Source organism: Gobius niger, assembly GCF_951799975.1.
Source record: "Gobius niger genome assembly, chromosome: 17".
Lineage (NCBI taxonomy): Eukaryota > Metazoa > Chordata > Actinopteri > Gobiiformes > Gobiidae > Gobius > Gobius niger.
In genome coordinates, this window is record NC_136868.1 from 7,054,607 (window position 1) to 7,075,949 (window position 21,343).

Consider the following 21,343-nt stretch of genomic DNA (forward strand, 5'->3'; position numbering starts at 1 on the left):
AACTAGTAGCCTGCATTAAAAACAGTCTGACCCGAGCACAGAGCACCTGAGGCAAATCACCTATAACACCAGACTATCCATATAAATGTCTGTGTCGACTGAATACTTTTTTTTATAGAACCAATTTGTATTCAAAAGAACTTATATTTGAGCAGCATCAGCCTCCTGGTTGTAGCTACGCAGCGGCGGAGTGATCTGCTCAGTTACGGGATCTACAGTAGTTTGTTTACCTGCGGCCAGCGTTAATACATGTGGAATTCACAAAGGAGCTTTCTACAAATCAGATATGGCAACGTTTGGAGGACGACACCATGATTTTGAAGAGGTTTTTAATTCAGGCTACTAGTTACCATAGACGTGCACTAGCCTAGCACTAGCCTAGCACTACTGAACTCTTCAAATAAGGACTGCATGAATTAAAAAAAATATCTCCAGAAATCAACAACACTGGATAAATAGGAAGCGAGGCCCTATGTCCAAAATCCTGAAATATCCCTTTAACCCAGTGGTTCTCAACCTTTTGGAGCCGCGACCCCCATTGTAACAGTTAAAAGGGTTTGTGACCCCCCGCCTTGGTCACACCGTGAGAAATCGGAAAATTAGCCTACATAATTCTTCAAAAACAAAGAAAAAAACAAATAGCTAAAATAAAATTCATCAAATTACGAACATATAATGGCACTCTGGTAAAATAGCACACACATGCAACAATATAATATTATTATATACGTTAAAGTAAAGTATGTATATTTTATCTACATGATCTGGCGACCCCCCAAATTCATCTCGTGACCCCCTCGGGGGTCCTGACCCCCAGGTTGAGAACCACTGCTTTAACCTGTTGTACATGTTTTTAGTGGTAGGGGAAACCGGAGTACCCGGAGGAAACCTGTGCAGTCACGAGGAGAATATGCAAACTCCACACAGAAAGGCCCCATCCAGGAGGGAATTGAACCTGGGACCTGTGAAGAACGAGTGCCAACCTCGGCGCCACCGATTCCAATTGGTTTGAGAGTCAAGCAAGGGGGAAAATACAGCTTCCTAACCAGCTGCATCACTGTGTGGTACTGGGCCATCCCTGCATCCGGCTGTAGGAGCCTCCAGCGCATATAGAGCACTGGAGCTGCCCCTCTCTCCTCTGTGCGGGACATTTACTCAGTTTGTCTCCTTCACAAAGCCCTCAGCATCGCGGGTGACCCCACACACTCATCACAGTGTGTTGTGCTCTTGAGCCGACTGAAGAAGAAACCGTCAGTAATCTGAACTCGCTCCCTTCCCTGTCCTCTCTCTCACTGCCTCCACCTGCAGTCACAAGCTGCAGCCCCGGTTCCTCACAGATCCTGAACTCCACACAGTTATGTAGAGCGTTCATATATTTTCAGATGTTAGATTTCGCTCTACATACTATATTCTTTGCATGTAGGAAACTGGCAATAAGGCTGACTTTGATTTTTGATTCTAGCAAACACTTTCCAACATTAGGGCAATAACAAAAGGTTTGCAGATGTAACACATAAGTGAATAAAAACGTGTCTATCTTCCAACAGAACTGAAGATATTTGGGTCTTGAGGTCAGAAAGCTATACACCGCGTTCCAAATTATTATGCAAATGACATTTTTCTCAGATTTTCTAAACTGTCAACTCAACTTTGTAGCAGCTGTTCTATTCATCTGATGTATTTGTCTGGCAGAAACCGTCCTTATTGTGCCTTTATCTGCACAAACCTGTGTGTGCTCTGGCACCGCCACAAATCTCTTAACAGTACGATCATTACGCTTAATCTTTCATGAAAAATCAAAGGTTTTAGACCAAGGCTTTGAACTACTACGCTTTTCATCAGCAGAGAGATCCTTTTTCGTTCCCATATTGCTTAAAAATGATGATCAGGCGAGACACTGCAGGTGAATAGGGAAAAAATGTATATTTACAGATATCAATTTGAAACTTTTGCTGTAGATCACTGGCATAAATGTGAGAAAAAAATACATTGCAAGTTTTCTGTCATTTTATCTTTTCATATAAGAACAAGGTGTTTTATGCCTAAAAATGCCCCAAATTTCCCATCTTTTCGGCGACGAAATCTGAATAATGGATAGAGCTACATTCAAATTTATGGTTTCATTTTATTGATAAATGAGTTGCCAAGACTTTTTCGGAGGGGATTTTGGATATTTAGTAAGTTTATTTATGGAATGCCCCTTGAGATGTTCCATCTCGTTTGCGAGGGGGTCCATCAAATATATCTTGTTTAGTTTTAAAATAAGCTGTTTTTTAGTAACCTGGCTAACACCAGGCTGCTGTGTGCGCTCGAATTATTTCGAACTGCACAACAGCCTGGGGACCATGGCCAAATCTCCGGTGGATTTGGGAACCAATCACAGAGCGAGGAGGGACGGCAAGACGATGACGCGCTATTCGATATATGGAAGCTTGTAGTTTATTTACGGATAATAAAAAAAAAAAGTTTATTTACGGATCCAACGTGACAGCAGCAGACACGATGGTATTTTTTGATCAAGCTTTAGACCTTGTTCTAAATAATTTAGCTCAAAAGTTTACAGCGGGTACGTCATACGTCATCTCATACGACGATACGATTGGCTGTGGCTACGTGCAGACGCATGAGACTTTTTTTTTTTTTTTTTCGTATCGCCCAATAAACGACTATGGACGATCGTAAACCACACCTCTCCTACGAGAAAATGAATTGGTGGTCCCCAGACTAAATATCACTTGTGATTTTAGTCTGGTGTTAGCCAGGCTAGTTTTTTAGTGGAAAAATGTGTAAAAATTAAATTTTTGCCTTATTTTTTGACATTCAAAACTCAATAAATAGGGCTAGGGATTAGATAATAAAAAATCCCTCTGAAAAAATCTTCCATATATTGTTCAGTCCAAGGCTGGAAAATTTGAAGTCTTTAGGTCCGACTGACGTGGACATAGTGTCGCCACAATGACAGAAAAATGTGTTTTGAGAAAAAGGCCCTTGAAATTGCATTGTCCCATATAAGTCTATGGGGGAACATTGAATCAGCGCAATATTTAAACATGTTGTTGTGAAGATTAGGTATATTTTCTGTTTCTGGGTGAAAGCTTATATGTTCAGAGACCAATTTGGCCCAAAACCTGAAAACTGAAAAAATTGAGCTTTGCCTGTAGTGTCTCCCCTTACAAAAGTGGAACGGAGTGTAGCTTTAAAACGACACCTCACTGTGACACTTTAAAGCCAAGTCATACCTGCCAACACGGAGGGGTGCGGGCAGTTCAGGACGATGAGCTTGGTGACCATTTCCGGGTAGTAAATGGCGAACAGCCAGGCGACGGTCCCTCCCCAGTCGTGGCCCACCAGGCAGCATCTGTTATATCCTGGGCACAAACGAGGAGAGTCACTGTAACCAAACAGCAGCGGCAATAACTCACTCTGAGATATTAAACAACGTCAGGGCTCCGTGGATCGATGTGCGGAGCGCAGCAATAGGACCTCAAAATCAATAACAGGATTCAGTTAATATCTTTTATGAATCCCCAGCGCTGTACTTACATCATGAGTTAATGGTACTTTCTCCTGATAAATCATAATCAGTTTTAAGAGGGAACTATGTTTTAATCAATGCATGTCAAGAGTAGTTCTTTACTGCTGCACCTAAAGTATTTTTTTGCAACTTGTGTCACAGCCGGAAACTACCACTTATGATGAGTCCCGGAAATGTCACCTGTACAATGAAATATATATACAGTGGGGAAAAAAAGTATTTGGTCTGTTTCCCATAGACTTTCTATTGGATTTGGACTACTTTTTTCCCCACTATATGTGTGGTGTAAATGTTAAAGGGACTAGATGCAAGTTTGCCATTTTTTACTCATTACTGCCACCTCAGGTCAGACATGTAGCTGCACCTTCCATATTAAGCTCGTGCATGACGGCACTTCGGACCCAAATTAACACCTTTTTGAGTGACAGTGTAGGATTTTAGAGGCAGTTGTGGTGAACAGGTCTGGGCTCATTCTACACATTAGGACATGGAAGGAATTTTTACTTTCTCAGTTTTACATACTAATTGCCAAAGCCTAAACAGAATAATAAAGGTATTTGTTTCACACTTGTTGAGGCACTGAAATGGCAGCCCAAGACCAAAAGGTCAACTCATTGTCAATACTACGGTTTCTAACCTTGAAAGCTAAAATGGTGGCAATGGTGGTTTGAAAATGCTTTGCACGATTTTGACCAAAAAAAAAAAAAACTCATTGCAATTTTTAAGACAAACATTGCACATTACTTGCAATTTTAGTCAACTAAAACTAGACTAAAATTGAATTACATTTTCGTCAAAAGACTAAAACAAACTAAATTAAAATATGTTGTCAAAATTAACACTGGTTGGGAGCTATAGAGGAGAGGCTAAATGCTAACGTCGTCTGTGCTGTGTTTACACAACTGAGGGCATGCGTGAAGACCAGACCGGTACACATGAACTCGTCTAAGCTAAGGTACGACCATATATTAGTCATTACATTTCAAGTAACTCGAGTTACAAGTGCATTTAAATGTATAAACAAGAAAATGCCAAACTCCCCCCAAAATAAAATGTGTTTCTGCAGCACAAAATCAAGTTGGACACTGGTGTGTAAGATCTGCAGCTGCATGTAGTTTATGTCGTCAAAACAAAACACAAGAGAATGAGGATAATGAAGGAAAAATAAATCTCTGACTGCACTTTTGCTCAATGGCATGATTACTATATTGATTGTCTATATTTTGCCAAAAGTAGTAGTGTAACCCAGCTACATTTTTGAAACAGTGATATGTAATACAGACATATATTACATTTTTAGAGCTGTAATCACTAATATAGAATATATTACAATTTTTAAGTTTAAGATCTCACTTTCTTCTCAATATGCCATTTTATTTGCGACCCCTATCAATGCGCCTCCACAGCCCCGGTCGTTCCTACTTTAGTGTTTCACGCCCTCCGGCCAGAAGCAGAGCGAGGTGAAGCCCTTCGTGTCCATCCACTAATCCCCTTACACAGCACCTCTCGCTCTCAGTATTGTCAGAAGAGCACCACTCTCAGCCCTGCAGCCCCCTCACATAAGGTGCGGTATATTTCTTCAGGGATTACATTAGAGCCACCTCCGTCAGAGCTGACACCACCACTTCTCATTTCAATACCCGCCGAAGGAAGAGTCACGTCTTAAAGGGAGGGTTCAAGAGTCCAACTGCAGATTATCGACGTGAGGACTTATGCAGCTACAATATCAATGTGTGAAAGAGAGTGAAAGATGGGAAAAGACGAATACAGGGCTTGACTGCAATACATCTGCAATACATCTGCACCTGCTATTGTTGGCTGTTACATTCAAACATTTCCTTATTCCTTCTGCATAATGCACTGAATCTGCACAATTGGAAACTTGCCGGGACTTCATGGGATCAGAATGGTAGATAAATAAACCTCTTATTCAGTTGAAAAAGGCACATCTTTGCACCTTCATGTTGTAATTTCCACGGGAGAACGGGGAAATCATTATGATAAGTGAGTTTTTTAATTTTTAATGATCTATAGGCTATTTCCTCACCTGAATTTACGTTTACAGAGTATTCCAGCATTCCAACCACTGAGCAGGGAACGTGTAATTATTTCAGAAGTTTAACCCTTTATAGGGCAAGTATTTACATATGGCCTCCCTGCTGCACATCAGTGAGGTAAAGAAGCATGGAGTCCTCACTCAGCCAATCAGAAAAGATCACCCCTGCATCAGTTGTTCCCAAAGTGGGGGTTGGGACCCCTTGGGGGGTATCGAGGCCTTGGGTGGGGGGTCCCCAAATGATTTCAAGACGAAACAAAAAGAACAATTCTACTACGGTGGCGCAGATGGTAGAGCGGGTCGTCTCATGATCGGAAGGTCAGGGGTTCGAATCCCACCTCCTGAAAGTGCACATTGTCGTTGTGTCCTTGGGCAAGACACTTCACCCACATTGCCCCCAGTGTCTGCGTACATTGGTGTATGAATGAGAGTATGAATGGGTGAGTGGATCCTTGCTGTAAAGCGCTTTGAGTGCCTAATGTAGGTGGAAAAGCGCTATATAAGTTGAGACCATTTACCATTTACCATTTACTGTTTTCAGTACCTTTATTTAGTGTAAGCCTAGAATTTGTGACATCCATTCAGTTATAGTTATTCCAAACAGACTGTTTAGAATTTAGATAGATATTAACTTTATTACAACATGTTTTTCTTCCCTAAAGGAGCATAAGAGACACATTACCACTTAAAGAGACTAGATGCAACTTGGTCATTTTATACTCACTACTGCCACCTCAGATCATATGCGTAACTGCAGCTTCTATATTAAGCTCATGCATGACGGCACTTCAGACCCAAAGTAACACATTTTTGAGTGACAGTGCAGGATTTTAGAGGCAGTTGTGGGGAACAAGTCTGGGCTCATTCTACACATTAAGACATGGCTGGAACATGTAGGGGGAGGAAAATACTTTGTTTTAACATTTTTAAACTCCGTATAGTCCATTTAAAGGGCAATGGACTAAATATTTTAACTTTGCTCACATTGATTTTCTGCATGATATAAACAGAACTAAACTTGTGTTATGTCCCCCAACAACCCTCTAAAATTGAATTATTTATTTCAAAGTATGAGTGCCTTATAAAGGGTTGAAAAAGGGTCAAACTGTAAAGTATTGGAACATTGTTTTCAAAGGAAAGCTGTTTAAATGACATTATGCAGTAAAAGGTACGAGTCTGACACATATTGGTTAGTGGGGAAAGGTTAGGAGACACTGCTGTTGCAACTATCCATGTTATTCACTGACTGTATTAAAAGCAGCCGCGGCGAAGCAGAAGCCTCATATCTAAAAGTATGGTTGACAGTTGACAAAGCACTTTTTCAATAAATATTTGATGTGCAGCCATTTGAGTTCGCTTACTCACAGAGCTTCCTCTCCTCAAGGCATTGGGAATAGTGAAGCATGGATTTATTTGGACTTTTTCAAGAAGCGTCGTAAATATTTAATGAAAGAGTTTGCAGACAATTTAAAAGGACAGTTGAAAAGATGAAAGAGAGATGATTTTGTTCGAACCACATGCTCTTCCGGGTTCAAACCTGATCTATCTGTCGGTCTATTTGGTTCTTGTGCGTTGGGAGTCGCATTGGAGCTGGAGCAAAAGATGCTGCTTGAGACAGAAAAGGTCAGTTTTCTGTGCACATTTAGCGTTAGTTCTGAGTCCACACCTCACGTTAGCAGTGACTCAGAGATGGCGTGTCGCGGCGCAGCAGCACTTAAGGCTGTTTGACTCTGGTAAACAACTTTATTTTGGACCTTGTCAAGACACTGTCCTTTTTGTTTTCAGCTGCAGATTGGGACAGCCAAAATTCTAGACCTGCGGGAGGTGCAGTTTTTCTAATATCTGATGTTTAGTAGATTGATTTGTGTGAAATGTCTATGTTCATTTGCACCAACAAGTCAACACTGCACCGTTTCTCTGCGCGGTCTAAAATCTGCTTTATATTTGTGCCGTACCTGATTTTCTCCTAACTTCTCCAGTCCTATGTAAACTAATAGGAGTGAAGGGGCGAGCACAATTCATAAAAATGACCAGTGACCTGAGATTAGTGGTAAACATGTTCCAGTCAAACATCGATTTTCATTTTGTAATGCAGATTTTTTTAATCACAACTACAAATATATTACATGATCTAAAGGGTGTTTAAGTTTACATTTTATGTTTTGGCTCTCAAGACAATTTTGAGAAAGCAGAACCTCCAAATTTATACCACATTTAATACAAACTCCTCCTCCTCACCTACAAGTCCCTACGTAACCTGGCCCCGCCCGATCTCAGTGACCTCCTCACTCCCATCACCCGCACTAATCGCCCGAACTTCCGCCTTCGCCCATCACTGCCCTGACCCTCTGGAACTCACTCCTTATTCAAAACCTACCCGTTCAAACTGGCTTTTCCTTAAATGTCTTCTGTTATTAGTTGTATTTCAATGTTGATTGTCCAAAAATAAAGCGCTATACACTGTGTTAAGAATTATTATGCAAATTGTATTTCAATGCCAGAAAGGTAAAAAAAAAACTCATGGATGGTATTGTGTCTCAGGGCTCTTTGAATCACTGACATCAATCTTAGATAACCAGCTCTCTCCCCGTGATTTCCAAATATCAAAGGTTTTCATACCTAGTCCAAGGCCCCTCCTGGAGCCGCCACCTTAACGTGGTGGAGGGGTTTGAGCACCTGAATGATCCTAGGGGCTATGTTGTCGGGGGCCTCGGGTCTCCCATGGCAAACAGGTCCTAGGTGACGGGTCAGACAAAGAGCGGTTCAGAAGCCCCTTATGAGAGACCAACAGACCCGGTTAGAATCATGAGGCTGTGGACCCACCCCCTGCAGGAGGAGCCATAGGGGCTGGTGCAATGTGATTTGGGCAGATCCAACAACTGCCCCCACGACCCGGCAACGGACAAGTGGAAGAAAATGGATGGATGGATGGATGGATGGATGGACCTAGTCCAAGGCATTCAACTATTTCAAGCTTTTAATCAGCAGAGAGACCCTTTTTCTTTCCCATATTGCTTGACAATGATGGTCTGCTTAATAATAAAGTAGATTTTTTTCCTGGGCTTACCTGACAACTAATCATCAAAGGCGTCTGAGATTGATGTCAGTGATTCAAAAAGCCCTGAGACACAATACCATCCATGAGTTTCATTTAATTTTTATTTTTTTTATTTTACCTCACTGAAATACAATTTGCATAACAATTGTTAAAGCAGTGTACAAGCTTGATGTATTATTAATATTAATTAAATTAAGGTTTGATCCTGCACTTAAAGGAACAGGCCATTTTTCCATACTGAGATATGTTCTTCTGAGCTTAGACGAGTTGATTCGTACCTGTCTGGTCTTTGTGCCTGTGGAAGAGCGTGGTCACTTCAGCTACACTGGGAGAGGCCAAATGCTAACAACATCTTTGGTCGTTTTGTGTGACTGAGGGCACGCACAAAGACCAGACAGGTACCCATCAACTCGTCTAAGCTCAGGTAAGAACATATCTCAGTATGGAAAAACGGTGGCCTGTTCCTTTAAAATCAGTTTGAAAAATGACCAAAAGGACCATCACTAATATTGAATTGAGACATGAGTTTTCTCTGCATTTCCTTTGGTTAAACATGTGCAAGGATTGGGGACAAGGAGCGTAAAAATGAAGAGTCTCCTCATTAAACAGAGATGTCTGGTCATCCTCCCTGGGGGTAAATGAGCCTTACCTAAGTACTCCACGATGTCCTTGACGTCAGTGACCAAGTGCTCGAATTTGTAGCTTTCAGTGGACAGCGGTAAGTCGGACTCGCCGTATCCGCGCATGTCGATGGCCACCACTCGAAATTCACTCTTAAACTCCCTGAGCTGGTAGCGCCAAGAAAACCTACGCAGAGGAAAGCACACAATGATTTCAGAAGGTTAGTCATTTGTAAGATCAAGGGGATGGTTTTTGGTATTAGCGCAAATGGCTCTATTACTTTTTGGGGGGGGATTTAACCACACGTTTCTTCTCTGCTGCAAAAAAAAATATTCGTTATACACAAATTGGCTCTTATCATACGACCAATTGAACGCACAAGACTTTCATTTTTGACAAGAAAATCTAATCAAAATCCTCTCCATCTGCGTGAAGGTCATCTCGGAGCGATGAAGCTGTTTGAGATTCAGTCCGCCCCCTGATCATGTGGTGGGGACAGCTCCTAATTGAAGATCTTGTCTCGAGAAGCATCCCTCTGTCTCATCACGCACCCCCATCTCCACCTCCATCTCTCCCTCCCTACTTCTCTTTTTTCTCTTTTCCTACCAGGCGTTCTCTCCGCGAGCAGAGAGACACGCAGCTATTTGATTATGACGACTCAGTACGATACAGCGTCTGCAATACAAACATCTTCTCTGCGTGAATTAGCACATTTAAAGTTGGTGACGGATGAGACATGAATGTACGTATTTGTTAATTGAGTACAAAATTTGGTTAGTATCAATCGGAAGTCAGTAGATTTGGAGTATTGGAGTTTTGTGATTCTAAATAAGTGTTGTCAAGATTAAAGGGATATTTCAGGATTTCAGTAATGTGGCGCTAGGCTAATACAAGGCTAGCGCATTTCTATGGTATCAGCTAGCCTGCATTAAAAACAGTCTGACCCACAGAGCACCTGAGGCAAATCACTTATAACGCCAGACTAACCATATAAATGTCTGTGTCGATAGAATAATTTTGGGAATATAACTGACCTTTCATCACATGAATGATCGCATTTTGAGGGACTATTTTCTAGCAGATCACTCCGCCGCAGCATAGCTTATACAACCACGAAGCTGATGCTGCTCAAATATAAGGTATTTTAAATGCAAAAAGGTTTAAAATTACTCTATCGACACAGACATTTATATGGTTAGTCTGGTGTTATAAGTGATTTGCCTCTGGTGCACTGTGGAGCGGGTCAGACTGTTTTTAATGCAGGCTAAGTAACCGTAGAAATGCATTAGCCTAGGACCACGTAACTCTTCAAATATAAGAACTGCATGAATTACAAAAAAAAAAATATCTCCTGAAATCAGCAACACTCTGGATAACTAGGAAATGAGGCCCTATGTCAAAAATCCTGAAATATCCCTTTAAAGCATACAGTATATCGTCCTCTAAGGCTTGTTCTCTGCAGTTGACCCATCAATGCCACTGGAGCAGCCTGTCAGAGGCAGTGAGCGACAGCGATGCAGCGCCCGGGAACTCATCCCTAATCTTTGGACAGGAGGACTTGGCACAAGGTTAGGCAGCCGCTATCTCAAGAGCCACATGGAGCTCTTTAAAGCTTCTGGCTCTTTTGAGCTTTGATAGAAAACGATAACACAAAAACTTCAAACTAGAACACTTAATTAGACTTGAGTGTTTTTGAGTGATACGTTGCTATAAATATATGGCTTTATAATCAGAATGAGGGCAGTGACAAACAATTTGATCAAATTTCCCAGAGAGGTACCCTCCAAATCCCTCTATATATTCTTCTAATCTAATCCAACTTTATTTATAATGCACTCTAAAAACAACATAGTCAACCAAAGTGCATAACATAACAGCAAAAACTAATATGTTTCATTCATCACAATTTTATCAGTCAAAAATATTATATTGTTGTTTGCGGATAAAAAACACTTTTGTATCTCTTTCATTCTTTCATTTGGTTTGAAACAGGGTGAAGTGGCTCTTTTGAGGCTGCTGAACTCTGGCTTAGAAAAGGAAGCCTTTTTTGCATGCTTTAAAGTGATCATCTGGAAGTCTACATGTATTGGAAAATGTGCAAAAATGTGCAAAATCGACCACCTGGTCTTGCATTTTGACGTAAAGTAAATAATAATCTATATATATTACTTTTTGTAAAGTCCCAATTTCCCAGATCTCGGCTACTAATCAGAGTCGAGTATCCTCCCGCATTGACTAATGAGACAAGCTTTTCCCGTGAACCAGCCTGTCAGGTCCAATCAGGAGGAGAGGGGGAGAAGCTTGATTGTTTAGTTTTGAAAGTTCTGTTCCTGCTCTCCTCATTTTGCAAACTAATAAGGGCTTTCTGGTTAAAGAGGGGAGGAATTTGATTGTTTAACGTTTAAATTTCACTCTATCTCTACTCACTTTGCAAACTTGCACATTATCACTTTAAAGGGAAACTGGAGCACCTTGAGGAAGATGGAGTCAGTCACCATCACTCACAGTCCAAATATTGACAGAACTACATGAAATCAAAGATGAGAGTCTCAACAAGACAATTTATTTCAGTGAGTCTGTGTTTCATCTACTTGAGCGACAAACAATCAGGGACTGAGAGCAAGAGTAACGTCACTTTACTTAACTAGAAGTAAAAAGCAGTGACTACTTGAGCGTGACTGTCTCTTTTGTATTTAGGCATTGGCATTATCTATTAAAAAAATAGATAATGCACCCCCAGAAAAAGATTAATTCTAAAACTGCCCAGGATAAAAGAAGTGACTCAAGTAAAACCACCAAGTGCAGCTCACGAGTCGCCCACCTCAACATGTTTAGCGCATTTCTCCCCATGTTTCCTTTTTGTGACTCCTGTAAAGACTCTGTCCGGTGAAGCAGAAACAGCCTCCCCTGTTAATTAGGCCCGAGCCCGTCCCGCGGTCGCTGGGGTTTGTGCGGATATGGGCAGCCCTAAGTTCCCTGGCCTCGATCCAGCAGGGACTGTGTGAGGAGGGCCTTTCACATCACATCAACGAGAGACGACGAGGGAATGGTCTGGACCGTTTTCACAGGATGGCCACTAAAGAGACCGCTTACAACGACCGCTGCTGGGTTTAAGGAATGCTTTGGATTACTTTTTTTGGTTTTGTGGCGAGGTTTAAGTCCTTGCAGTCAGGACAACACTTTACTTTATAGCACAGTCATAAAAACATGGTAATAAATAGCATGATAACTATAGGGATAGCAAAGAATAATGCATTAAGCAGCCCTATCTCAACATTATTACTAAGAAATAGATTATATCCTGGTCATTTACAGTCTTGATACTGGGATAGTGTTAGGATTATAGGTACCCATTCCCATCCTATCACCATGCTATTACTGTGCTACTATTCAAGTGGCTTTCTAGTTAATAAGTCAAGTAAGGAATGCCTGGATATGTATTTTTCCCATGCGGTGCTTATCTCCCATGCAGGAAAAGGGTAGGAAACCCCCAACACAAAACATATACATAACATTGCATAATAACTTGGCAGTCCTAAAGGCCACTGACCCGACTGAACGCAATGGGGTCAACAACAGCCCGGGTATTTCCCAGGGTCTCTGACTGCGCTCCCACAGACAGATGATCAAATGTAGAATCTTTGGTAATTCGTTCGCTGGTGCCTATTACCCCAGGTCCAATGAAGTCCTACAAAACAATGCTTTTCATGATAAATACAATACATATTCCAGTTATATGGGCTTCTCTTTTGTTGCCTGGTCTCATATGGTGCACTAAAAGTGAGAGAGATGTTCTTTCTTTTTTTCCATGTGCATCAGTGTGACTATTGGCCCATGGGGAGCCCATGGAGTTGTTAAGTGATGCTGTCATCACTCTACTTCCGGGTCTCGTGGAACTCATGTCTGATTTTATCTTTAGCCAACTTGCATGTGTGTGTATACGAATGTGGAGCGTGAGCAAGCGCTTGGTGGTGGTTTCAGAAGATGCGGACACAGATTTGCTGTCTGTACGTAAACCCCAGGGCAACAGCGGCTACAATAGAGCTGGGAGTGAATGAATAACGCACTGTAGTGGACAGAGACTTCAGCGTCTGGAGAAGCGCTACACTATTGTTATTCATGCAAGACTTACAAAAGGAATAACACGTTTGTTTTGGATTGCACTATTTCAGGGTTTTCCGCAGGGCATTAAACAGCCTTAAAAGTCATTAAATAAACTTTGCCACAATTCAAGGCCTTAAATGTCATTAAATAGCATGACATTTTATTTAGAGCAAAATTATAACATCAGTCTACAATTTTTGCAGTATAACCAAAATGATGGTCTACAACATGTTCAGCTGCAGTATTGGCTGAATTTGACCACATTTTTTGCTTAAAGGTGGGAGTTAATAAGCTTGTCTTCTTCCCACTCCTTTTCGAGCTAGAATGCTGTTTTTTGTAATTATTATTATTGTCTTTCTCGCTTTTGTGTCTGTTTTGTGTAGCTCGAATTAAAATACTCAATCAAAGGTCTTCTATCAAGCAAAATAGACTTTTTGGAGCTTTCAACCATGTTGTTAAGCTATTTCCTTATCAAAAACACCCCCAGAGTGGTTTTTGGCTTAGTTCACACAGTTCTGAGCATTTCTCCTGAATCCTGGAAAGTGCCCAAGGTGTCCGCTCTGTCCCTGGGGAGAAAACAAACGCACCTAGCGATAATGTCATGACGAAAATGCGCGTTTGGGTACTAGAGGACAGGACTTTATTCAACCCTCCGAAGAAGAGGCAACTCGCCAGAAGTTGCAATTTCTTTCCGGGATTCAGTGACTCTCAGCCAAAATAGTGTTTGTGACCGTCACTTCACTGATGGATGTTTGGTGAACCTTCACCAGAACCAAAGTGGATTAGGTCTTATAACCAGCGATGATGGAGCGGCCAGAGCAGTGGTGAGTCAAAACGCGTGTGTCAACTCCTTATAACTGCTTTGTGAAGCAACTTCACTTTTTGCTGTGATACTATATTTCTACAACTTTGTTGCATCAGCTGCATCAACTCGGGGAGAGGGGGCGGAGTTAACAGAATCCAAGCGTCTTGCCTTCCGGGTTTGAAAAATACCTCCAGAAAATACTTATATTTATCACAAAATGAGTACTCCATAGTGGTAGAAGTACAACATATCATATAGATGCCGATACTTTACTTTGGAATGACTAAAATAGCATGATACAGATCCTTTAAAAGTTGTCTGTTTCGTCCAATTATCTTTCCTCTATTTGATAGAATGTTTGCAAATCCAACATTTTTCTGCATTTGTGGCAATGAATTTAATATTACAGCATTAAAAGCCTTAAATTTGACTTGATTCTGTCTGTTTAAACCCTGCATTTGTATAGCACCAATCATCAATTAAAATATGTAGAAATTTGTCATTATTGCATCATACGAAAAACAGTCAATTCAAGACTGAAAAAAGAAAATACTTTGTACAAGAGCGTAAAATCAGGACAAGACTGAGCACAAAGACCTTTGAAGACCATGTGAACCAAAACCAAACCATCGTATCTCGATAACTTTTTGACCTACCAGAATTCAGGGAAGCCATGGAGAAACAACATAAGCGGCTTTCCTCTCTCCCCGGCCGCCACATAGTGAAACCGCAGTCCTGACTCCTGGAAGAGAGAGGAAACGACCATTTATTTACACATAAACATCCTGCTAACGTCTCCGTCAAAGCCTCTTAGTGCACAATATGGATCAAGTCAGCATTTATCTGTCATTATAAACCCATAGAAATAAACATGACATAATACAATTACATGGGGAGATGGGGTAATCCAAGCCTTCCATGTGGAAAATATGGCTTATGGCAAGTTCTAATAAAGCGATCCTCGGTGGACATTGCGACTCTGCTCGTGCCAATAACGGATTACCATAACAAAGCTAATCCATAAAAGATTAGCATGGCCTGAATGACTGGGCAAGCACACCAGAATATGCAGATCACGATGAGTAAATAACATGAAGCTATTTATATCTCCACTGTGCCACTTTTAATGGGTATATTTAGAAAACGTTTTCCAAGTGATGCACAATGACAGCGGGAAAAAAAGCTATTGTGAAGATGTGATTCTACATGTATTTGAACTACATTTGACAAGATGTGGCGAGTGGTGATTAATTAATATCTAATAATCTGACTGATCTATTTTGAGTCTCAGTCAACATTTTCATATTGGCCCTTTTGTAAAGCCTACTTATTATCAAAATAGCTTCCATATTTCATTGATCCGAGCATTAATTCAATCATGTGGAGCACACTGGACCAGCACATCCTCAAATCTGTTCATAAAATAAAACAACAGTTCACGGTCAAAATATAACAAAATACTAAAGGCACTATACCTGATTGTTATTTCTAGACTTGAAATAGAATTTGTTTTGTCCTCCTTTAGCACATTGTAGGGATGGGACGATAATGAAATTTGGGGTCACAATTATCTTAAATAATTGCGATTAACGATATTATCACGATATTTGCCTATGGTTTAAAAAAAAAATCACTGAAACTGCAGAAATTATGGGGATTGGGCATGTTAAGGGGAGACACTACAGGCAAAACTAATTTTTTTCAGTTTTCAGGTTTTGGGCCACATTGTTCTCTGAACATATAAGCTTTCACCCGGAAACAGAAAATATACCTAATCTTCACAACAACATGTTTAAATATTGCGCTGATTCAATGTTTGCCCATAGACTTATATGGGAGAACACAATTTCAAGGGTCTTTTTCTCAAAACACGTTTTTCTGTCATTGTGGCGACACTATGTCCACGTCAGTCGGACCTAAAGACTTCAAATGTTCCAGCCTTGGACTGAACAATATTTGGAAGATTTTTTCTGAGGGATTTTTTATTATCTAATCCCTGGTCCCATTTATTGAGTTTTGAATGTCAAAAAATAGGGCGAAAAGTACATTTTTACAAATTCCACTAAAAAACAGATATCCAAAATCCCCTCTGAGAATGAAACCATAAATTTGAATGTAGCTCTATCCATTATTCAGATTTGGTCGCCGAAAAGATGGGAATTTTGGGGCATTTTTAGGCATAAACCTTGTTCTTATATGAAAAGATAAAATGACAGAAAACTTGCAATGTATTTTTTTCTCACATTTATGCCAATGATCTACAGCAAAAGTTTCAAATTGATATCTGTAAATATACATTTTTTCCCTATTCACCTGCAGTGTCTCGCCTTAAGTGAAACATAAAGTAAGCATTTAAAGGCACACTTTTGGACTATACTGTTATACTGTCAATACAAAACATGCCGTGAATGAGCAGCTCGACACAGAAAATGCTCTTTCTGCAGTGGGTGATCAAAGAATGGATTTGGATGAGGAACTAACCTACTGAAATCTTAAATGCTGCTGATTTTAGTCACATCTCCATGGAGACGTATCCACTCCCGGCAAAGTTACCGGCACTGGTTGTCTGATCCCTAGTGCATTGTAAAGTCAGACATTTGTGGTGCATCTAAATATAAAGCATTTGCATCAACCTTGTGAACTTGCAGCCCAGTTTTCTTGGATTTAAAAGACAGTGACCCTGAAAAGTGACCCTGCAAGTGGTGAAGCGTGGCTTTATATAAAGAAGAATTGGGATGCTACAAATATGTTAGGAAGGTTCCGAATGAGTTTGGAGCACAACTAATTTAGAGGCTGCTCCTTTCATAGTTTGCAATAATAATAATAATAATAATAATAATAATAATAATAATACATCCATCCATTTTCTTCCGCTTTATCCGGGGCCGGGTCGCGGGGGCAGCAGTCTCAGCAGAGATGCCCAGACTTCCCGATCCACACACACCTCCTCCAGCTGTTCTGACCCCGAGGCGACACCAGGCCAGCTCGGAGACATAGTCCCACCACCGTGTCCTGGGCCTTCCACGAGGCCTTGTCCCACTAGGACATGCCTGGAACACCACCCGCGGGAGGCGACCAGGAGGCATCCGGAACAGATGCCCTAGCCACCTCAGCTGGCTCCTTTCGACGTGAAGGAGCAGCGACTCTACTCCGAGCTCCTCTCGGGTAACTGAGCTCCTCACCCGATCTCGGAGGGTGCGCCCAGCCACCCTGCGGAGGAAACTCATTTCGGCCACTTGTATTCGCGATCTTGTCCTTTCGGTCATGACCCAAATCTCATGACCATAGGTGAGGGTGGGAACGTAGATCGATCAGTAAATCGAGAGCTTTGCCACGACTCAGCTCCCTCTTCACCACGACAGACCGATACAGCGACCGCATCACTGCTGACGCCGCACCGATCCGTCTGTCGATCTCACGCTCCATCCGCCCCTCACTCGTGAACAAGACCCTGATAATATAATAATAATAATAATAACAACAACACCTGGACGGGGCCTTTCTGTTTGCATGTTCTCCCCGTGTCTGGGTAGGTTTCCTCCGGGTACTCCGGTTTCCCCTACCACTAAAAACATGTACAATAGGCCAGGATGAATGACGTGTGTGAGTGGTGGTCAGAGGGACCGTTGGCGCAGATGTGTGCAACTGCCAGTCTCCCCCAGGGGAAACTGAAGCTACAAACATGGCTTACCACCACCAAGCATGGAGTGAATGTACAGTTTCTCATGTAAAGCGCTTTGTGTCCATGTCTGTGAAAGCCGCTTTATAAATAAAGATCTTCTTCTTCTTATTGATCAGTGTAGAAATTCACATGTTACATCAGCTCTCAAGAAACACTCAGGGTGCAAAGCGACGGGAAAATGTACAATCAAGTCATAGTAATTAGAGGCATCTTACACACTATGAATATAAAAAACGTTTACAGGCAAAATATATTAAAACAAACAAAAAATGAGAACAGAATAAAAATATAAAAGTATCAAATATATCAAGTCAACAGAGCCTTTAAGCCATATTTGAGTGTTTATCTCCTGCAGTTTTCGTCCTTCTCCCTGACAAGCGTTTGTGTTTCCCTTGAACTCACGACTATCTGTTTGAGCAACACTTGAGAAAACATGAGTTATGCTTTTCCACAAATCTCTTCTCCAAGAAGGTCATGGCACAAGATTTATTCACACACTTTATGCGACATGTAAATTCATGCCCTTTAACTAACCCTGATGAGCCTGCAGATGTTGTAGAGACTGAAAAGAAGGTTGAAAACATTTCTACCTCAGCGACAACATCCAGCCAAGTTTCTGTTCTGTTTTTTTCTTATATGTCTGTATCTAAATCTAAATCCTTCCACTGCAGTGACTCACTCCTGCCTATTATGTAAAGCTATGCAAATAAATAGTGTGAGAAATATCGCTTAGTCTTAAAGTATCCAGTTTGTGCTGAGGCAAGGAGTCAGTTTTATATTCCGGAAGCTGCCAAGTTTTTAATTAGACATTGACTTGATTTAGTCGTGTTTAGTCAGATGTTTACTAGTGCCATATAACACTGTTGCACATAAAGCTTCATAAAGAGCGGTCCTCAGACTCGCCTCCCTTGTCTTGGGTTAAAACACCCACTAATGCGCGCAACAATTGCGACTTTTCTTACATAGGGAAACGCATGCGCCCATTTCAAAGACGCACGCGCCGGAGTGTTTGCACGCATTGCTGGAGATCGTGTCTTGAATTCTCAAAAACTTGGCTGTGACATAACGCACGGTGGTCTGACCGCTTTCCTTTCAGCACCACCTGCCAGTGCCATAGCGCGTGTCGAAAACAGTCATTATCGGGCCATTAGCCGGAGATGCCTATCCTTTTTTTCTTTAAACCAGGCCTATTTAAGTACTAAAGCCAGTTACGACGCCACAACAACACCGATGTACGAGGTGGTGCGCGGAGCCTTCTCCTACAATGCGTGCAGCTTCATAAAACAATGGGTATAGACTTAGATGCCTTACCTTTCCCACCCCCCCCCCCCCCCAGACCAGACATATATACATGCGCTCACTCAACGTCCAAGTGCGTGGTCCGCGGTGACTTACCTTGATGCGCACATAACAATGCGTGCCCAAGGACGTGTCATTCAAACAAGCCGGGGGAGTTTCGCGCACTGCCCACTGGAAGACGGCGGTCGGCCTCAGGATGAAGCTCCACCAAAGTTTCAGAAGCGCCACCGCGGTGCACACTCCACAGTAGCCGTAGATCAGTGACCAGTAGCCCGCAACTTTGATCTGCATCGCGAGTCTTATCAAAAATATGACCAAGTTGTAGAGGACTCTCGCCATTTTTGTGTGTGTGTCTTTTTCCCCCCTCTCTTTTTTTTTTTTTTTTTTTTTACATTGCAGCAGAAAGCAGGTTTGGAGCTCTGCGGGAGGAGGAGGAGGAAGAAGCTATCGATCCGGGTTTGTGTCAAGCGCGTTTGTGGCCAGCGCAGCCCCGACAATGCTTCGTTCCCGGCGCATAGGCACGACTGAGTGAAGGGGAGGATCCCACGGCGGCGGCGGCGGCCCGACAACAACGTGATGAAGAAGCGGCTGAATGGGACGGTGTTGGTGGCGGCGGCGGCGTGGGGCGCATCACGTCAGATTTTTACGCGTGCGTGTCGGTGCTGTTGTTGACGACTATGCACGAGGCTCGCCAAAGAGCAGCGACCACCAGCAGCTGTGAAGTCCGAGGCGAGCGGAGGAGGAGAAAGAGGGGGATACAGTAGTAGCCATTTCCAAAGAGCCAAACGAGGCGCTGTGAGGGAGAGGAGGAGGAGGAGGACAATCAAACCAGCGCGATCACGAGGGATGGCTTTGGCGCGCTGTTATGGCAACACGGAGAGAGGAGTGGAAAGTCTTGCGCCCTGAAGGTTTAGCAATGAGAAAAGGGACATTAAACAAACTAAGCAGCGTCACATGAAATTATTATTTGGGTCATTATTTAGGGAAATCTATAATAAATGTATTGATGCGTTAAAATCAAAAGGTCACAGTGTGAGACCATTGGGAAAGGCCGGTCAATTTGGAGTAAACGACAACAAAAAAGGGGGGAGACCAGACATATCCTATGCCCGTGTCTCAAGGATTACCATAAATCCCCGCAGTTCATTCAATGGCAGCCGGTGCCACGCCCGCTTTTCTTCCTAGTGGCACGCGCAGGGGGCAGGGGCGCGGCACGTTTGGGGACAAGGGACCGAGAGCAGGTGGAGGAAGGACGTTTTAATTCAAACACAGTCACAAAATAATTAGTTTTTGTTGTTGTTGTGGTGGCTGATCTTAGAACTCGAAAATGAAATCTTTTAAACTTGCATTGGAGCGGGTTGTTCAAGGCTGTCCGCAAGTTTGGATGGAGGAGACCATGATTTATTTCTTAAAGAGGGGGTATTATGCTTTTTTCAATCACATAGCACCAGTCTATATCACACTACAATGATGACCAAACCTTCTGTTGGTCTGTAAATGCAGAAAATTAGAACAACTGCCTTGTATAAAATGTCTCTCTCAAAATGGCTGTAGTGAATGTCTTGAAATAGGCCTCTGTCTCTTTAAGAACCTCTGACCCTTTCCGACACGCCCCCTCCACACGCTGTCTGTGGCATCAGTGGGGAGGGGGTTCTGCTGAGGAGCAGTGGTTGGTTACTCGGCTGGTGACGAAAGCTCGGAGGCGTCTCCAGGAGGTGGGGGCGTTCCTAGGAGGACTCAGGCAAACCTATCCCTAAAATGGCCGCCATCAGAGTTTTTACAGATTACTCAAAAATACGTGAATGTGCCAAGGCAACACTTCAGGCATGTTTTTAATGAGGGAATGACATAATAACATGATGTAAAGCTTGAAAAAGTCGATTTTGCATAATACCCCCCCCCCCCTTTAAATGGGCTTGTCAATGCAAATACCTTTACCTACATCAATTTGAAGGTTCAATAAGTGGACCAGGCTGTATTTTCAAGAATTTTACAGGTTTGTGTCCATCTTGAGCAGGATTTCTCAACATCTTATCAGGGCTAATGTCTGCTTTAGGGATGCTATAGCAGCCACATGTTAAAAAATATGCCCTTCTCGCAGTCCGTGATGATCAAAAATGCTCCATCTTCCACGCCTTCTTTTTGTTTTTACATTTAGCCTATTGAACCAACCCCGCGGCCAT

General features: G+C 42.1%; 1 protein-coding gene across 1 annotated transcript in view; it reads right to left on the reverse strand.

Moving 5' to 3' along the window:
- ephx4 (epoxide hydrolase 4) overlaps positions 1-19,856 on the reverse strand; it is a 32,354-nt gene extending 12,498 nt beyond the window's left edge. The window contains exons 1-4 of the mRNA XM_079574974.1: positions 19,257-19,856; positions 14,836-14,921; positions 9,299-9,456; positions 3,240-3,368 (exon numbers count right to left, since the gene is read on the reverse strand). Coding sequence (XP_079431100.1) covers positions 3,240-3,368; positions 9,299-9,456; positions 14,836-14,921; positions 19,257-19,499 — 616 coding nt within the window. The 5' untranslated portion in view covers positions 19,500-19,856. The remainder of the gene's footprint in view (positions 1-3,239; positions 3,369-9,298; positions 9,457-14,835; positions 14,922-19,256) is intronic.
- Positions 19,857-21,343: the final 1,487 nt, after the last annotated feature.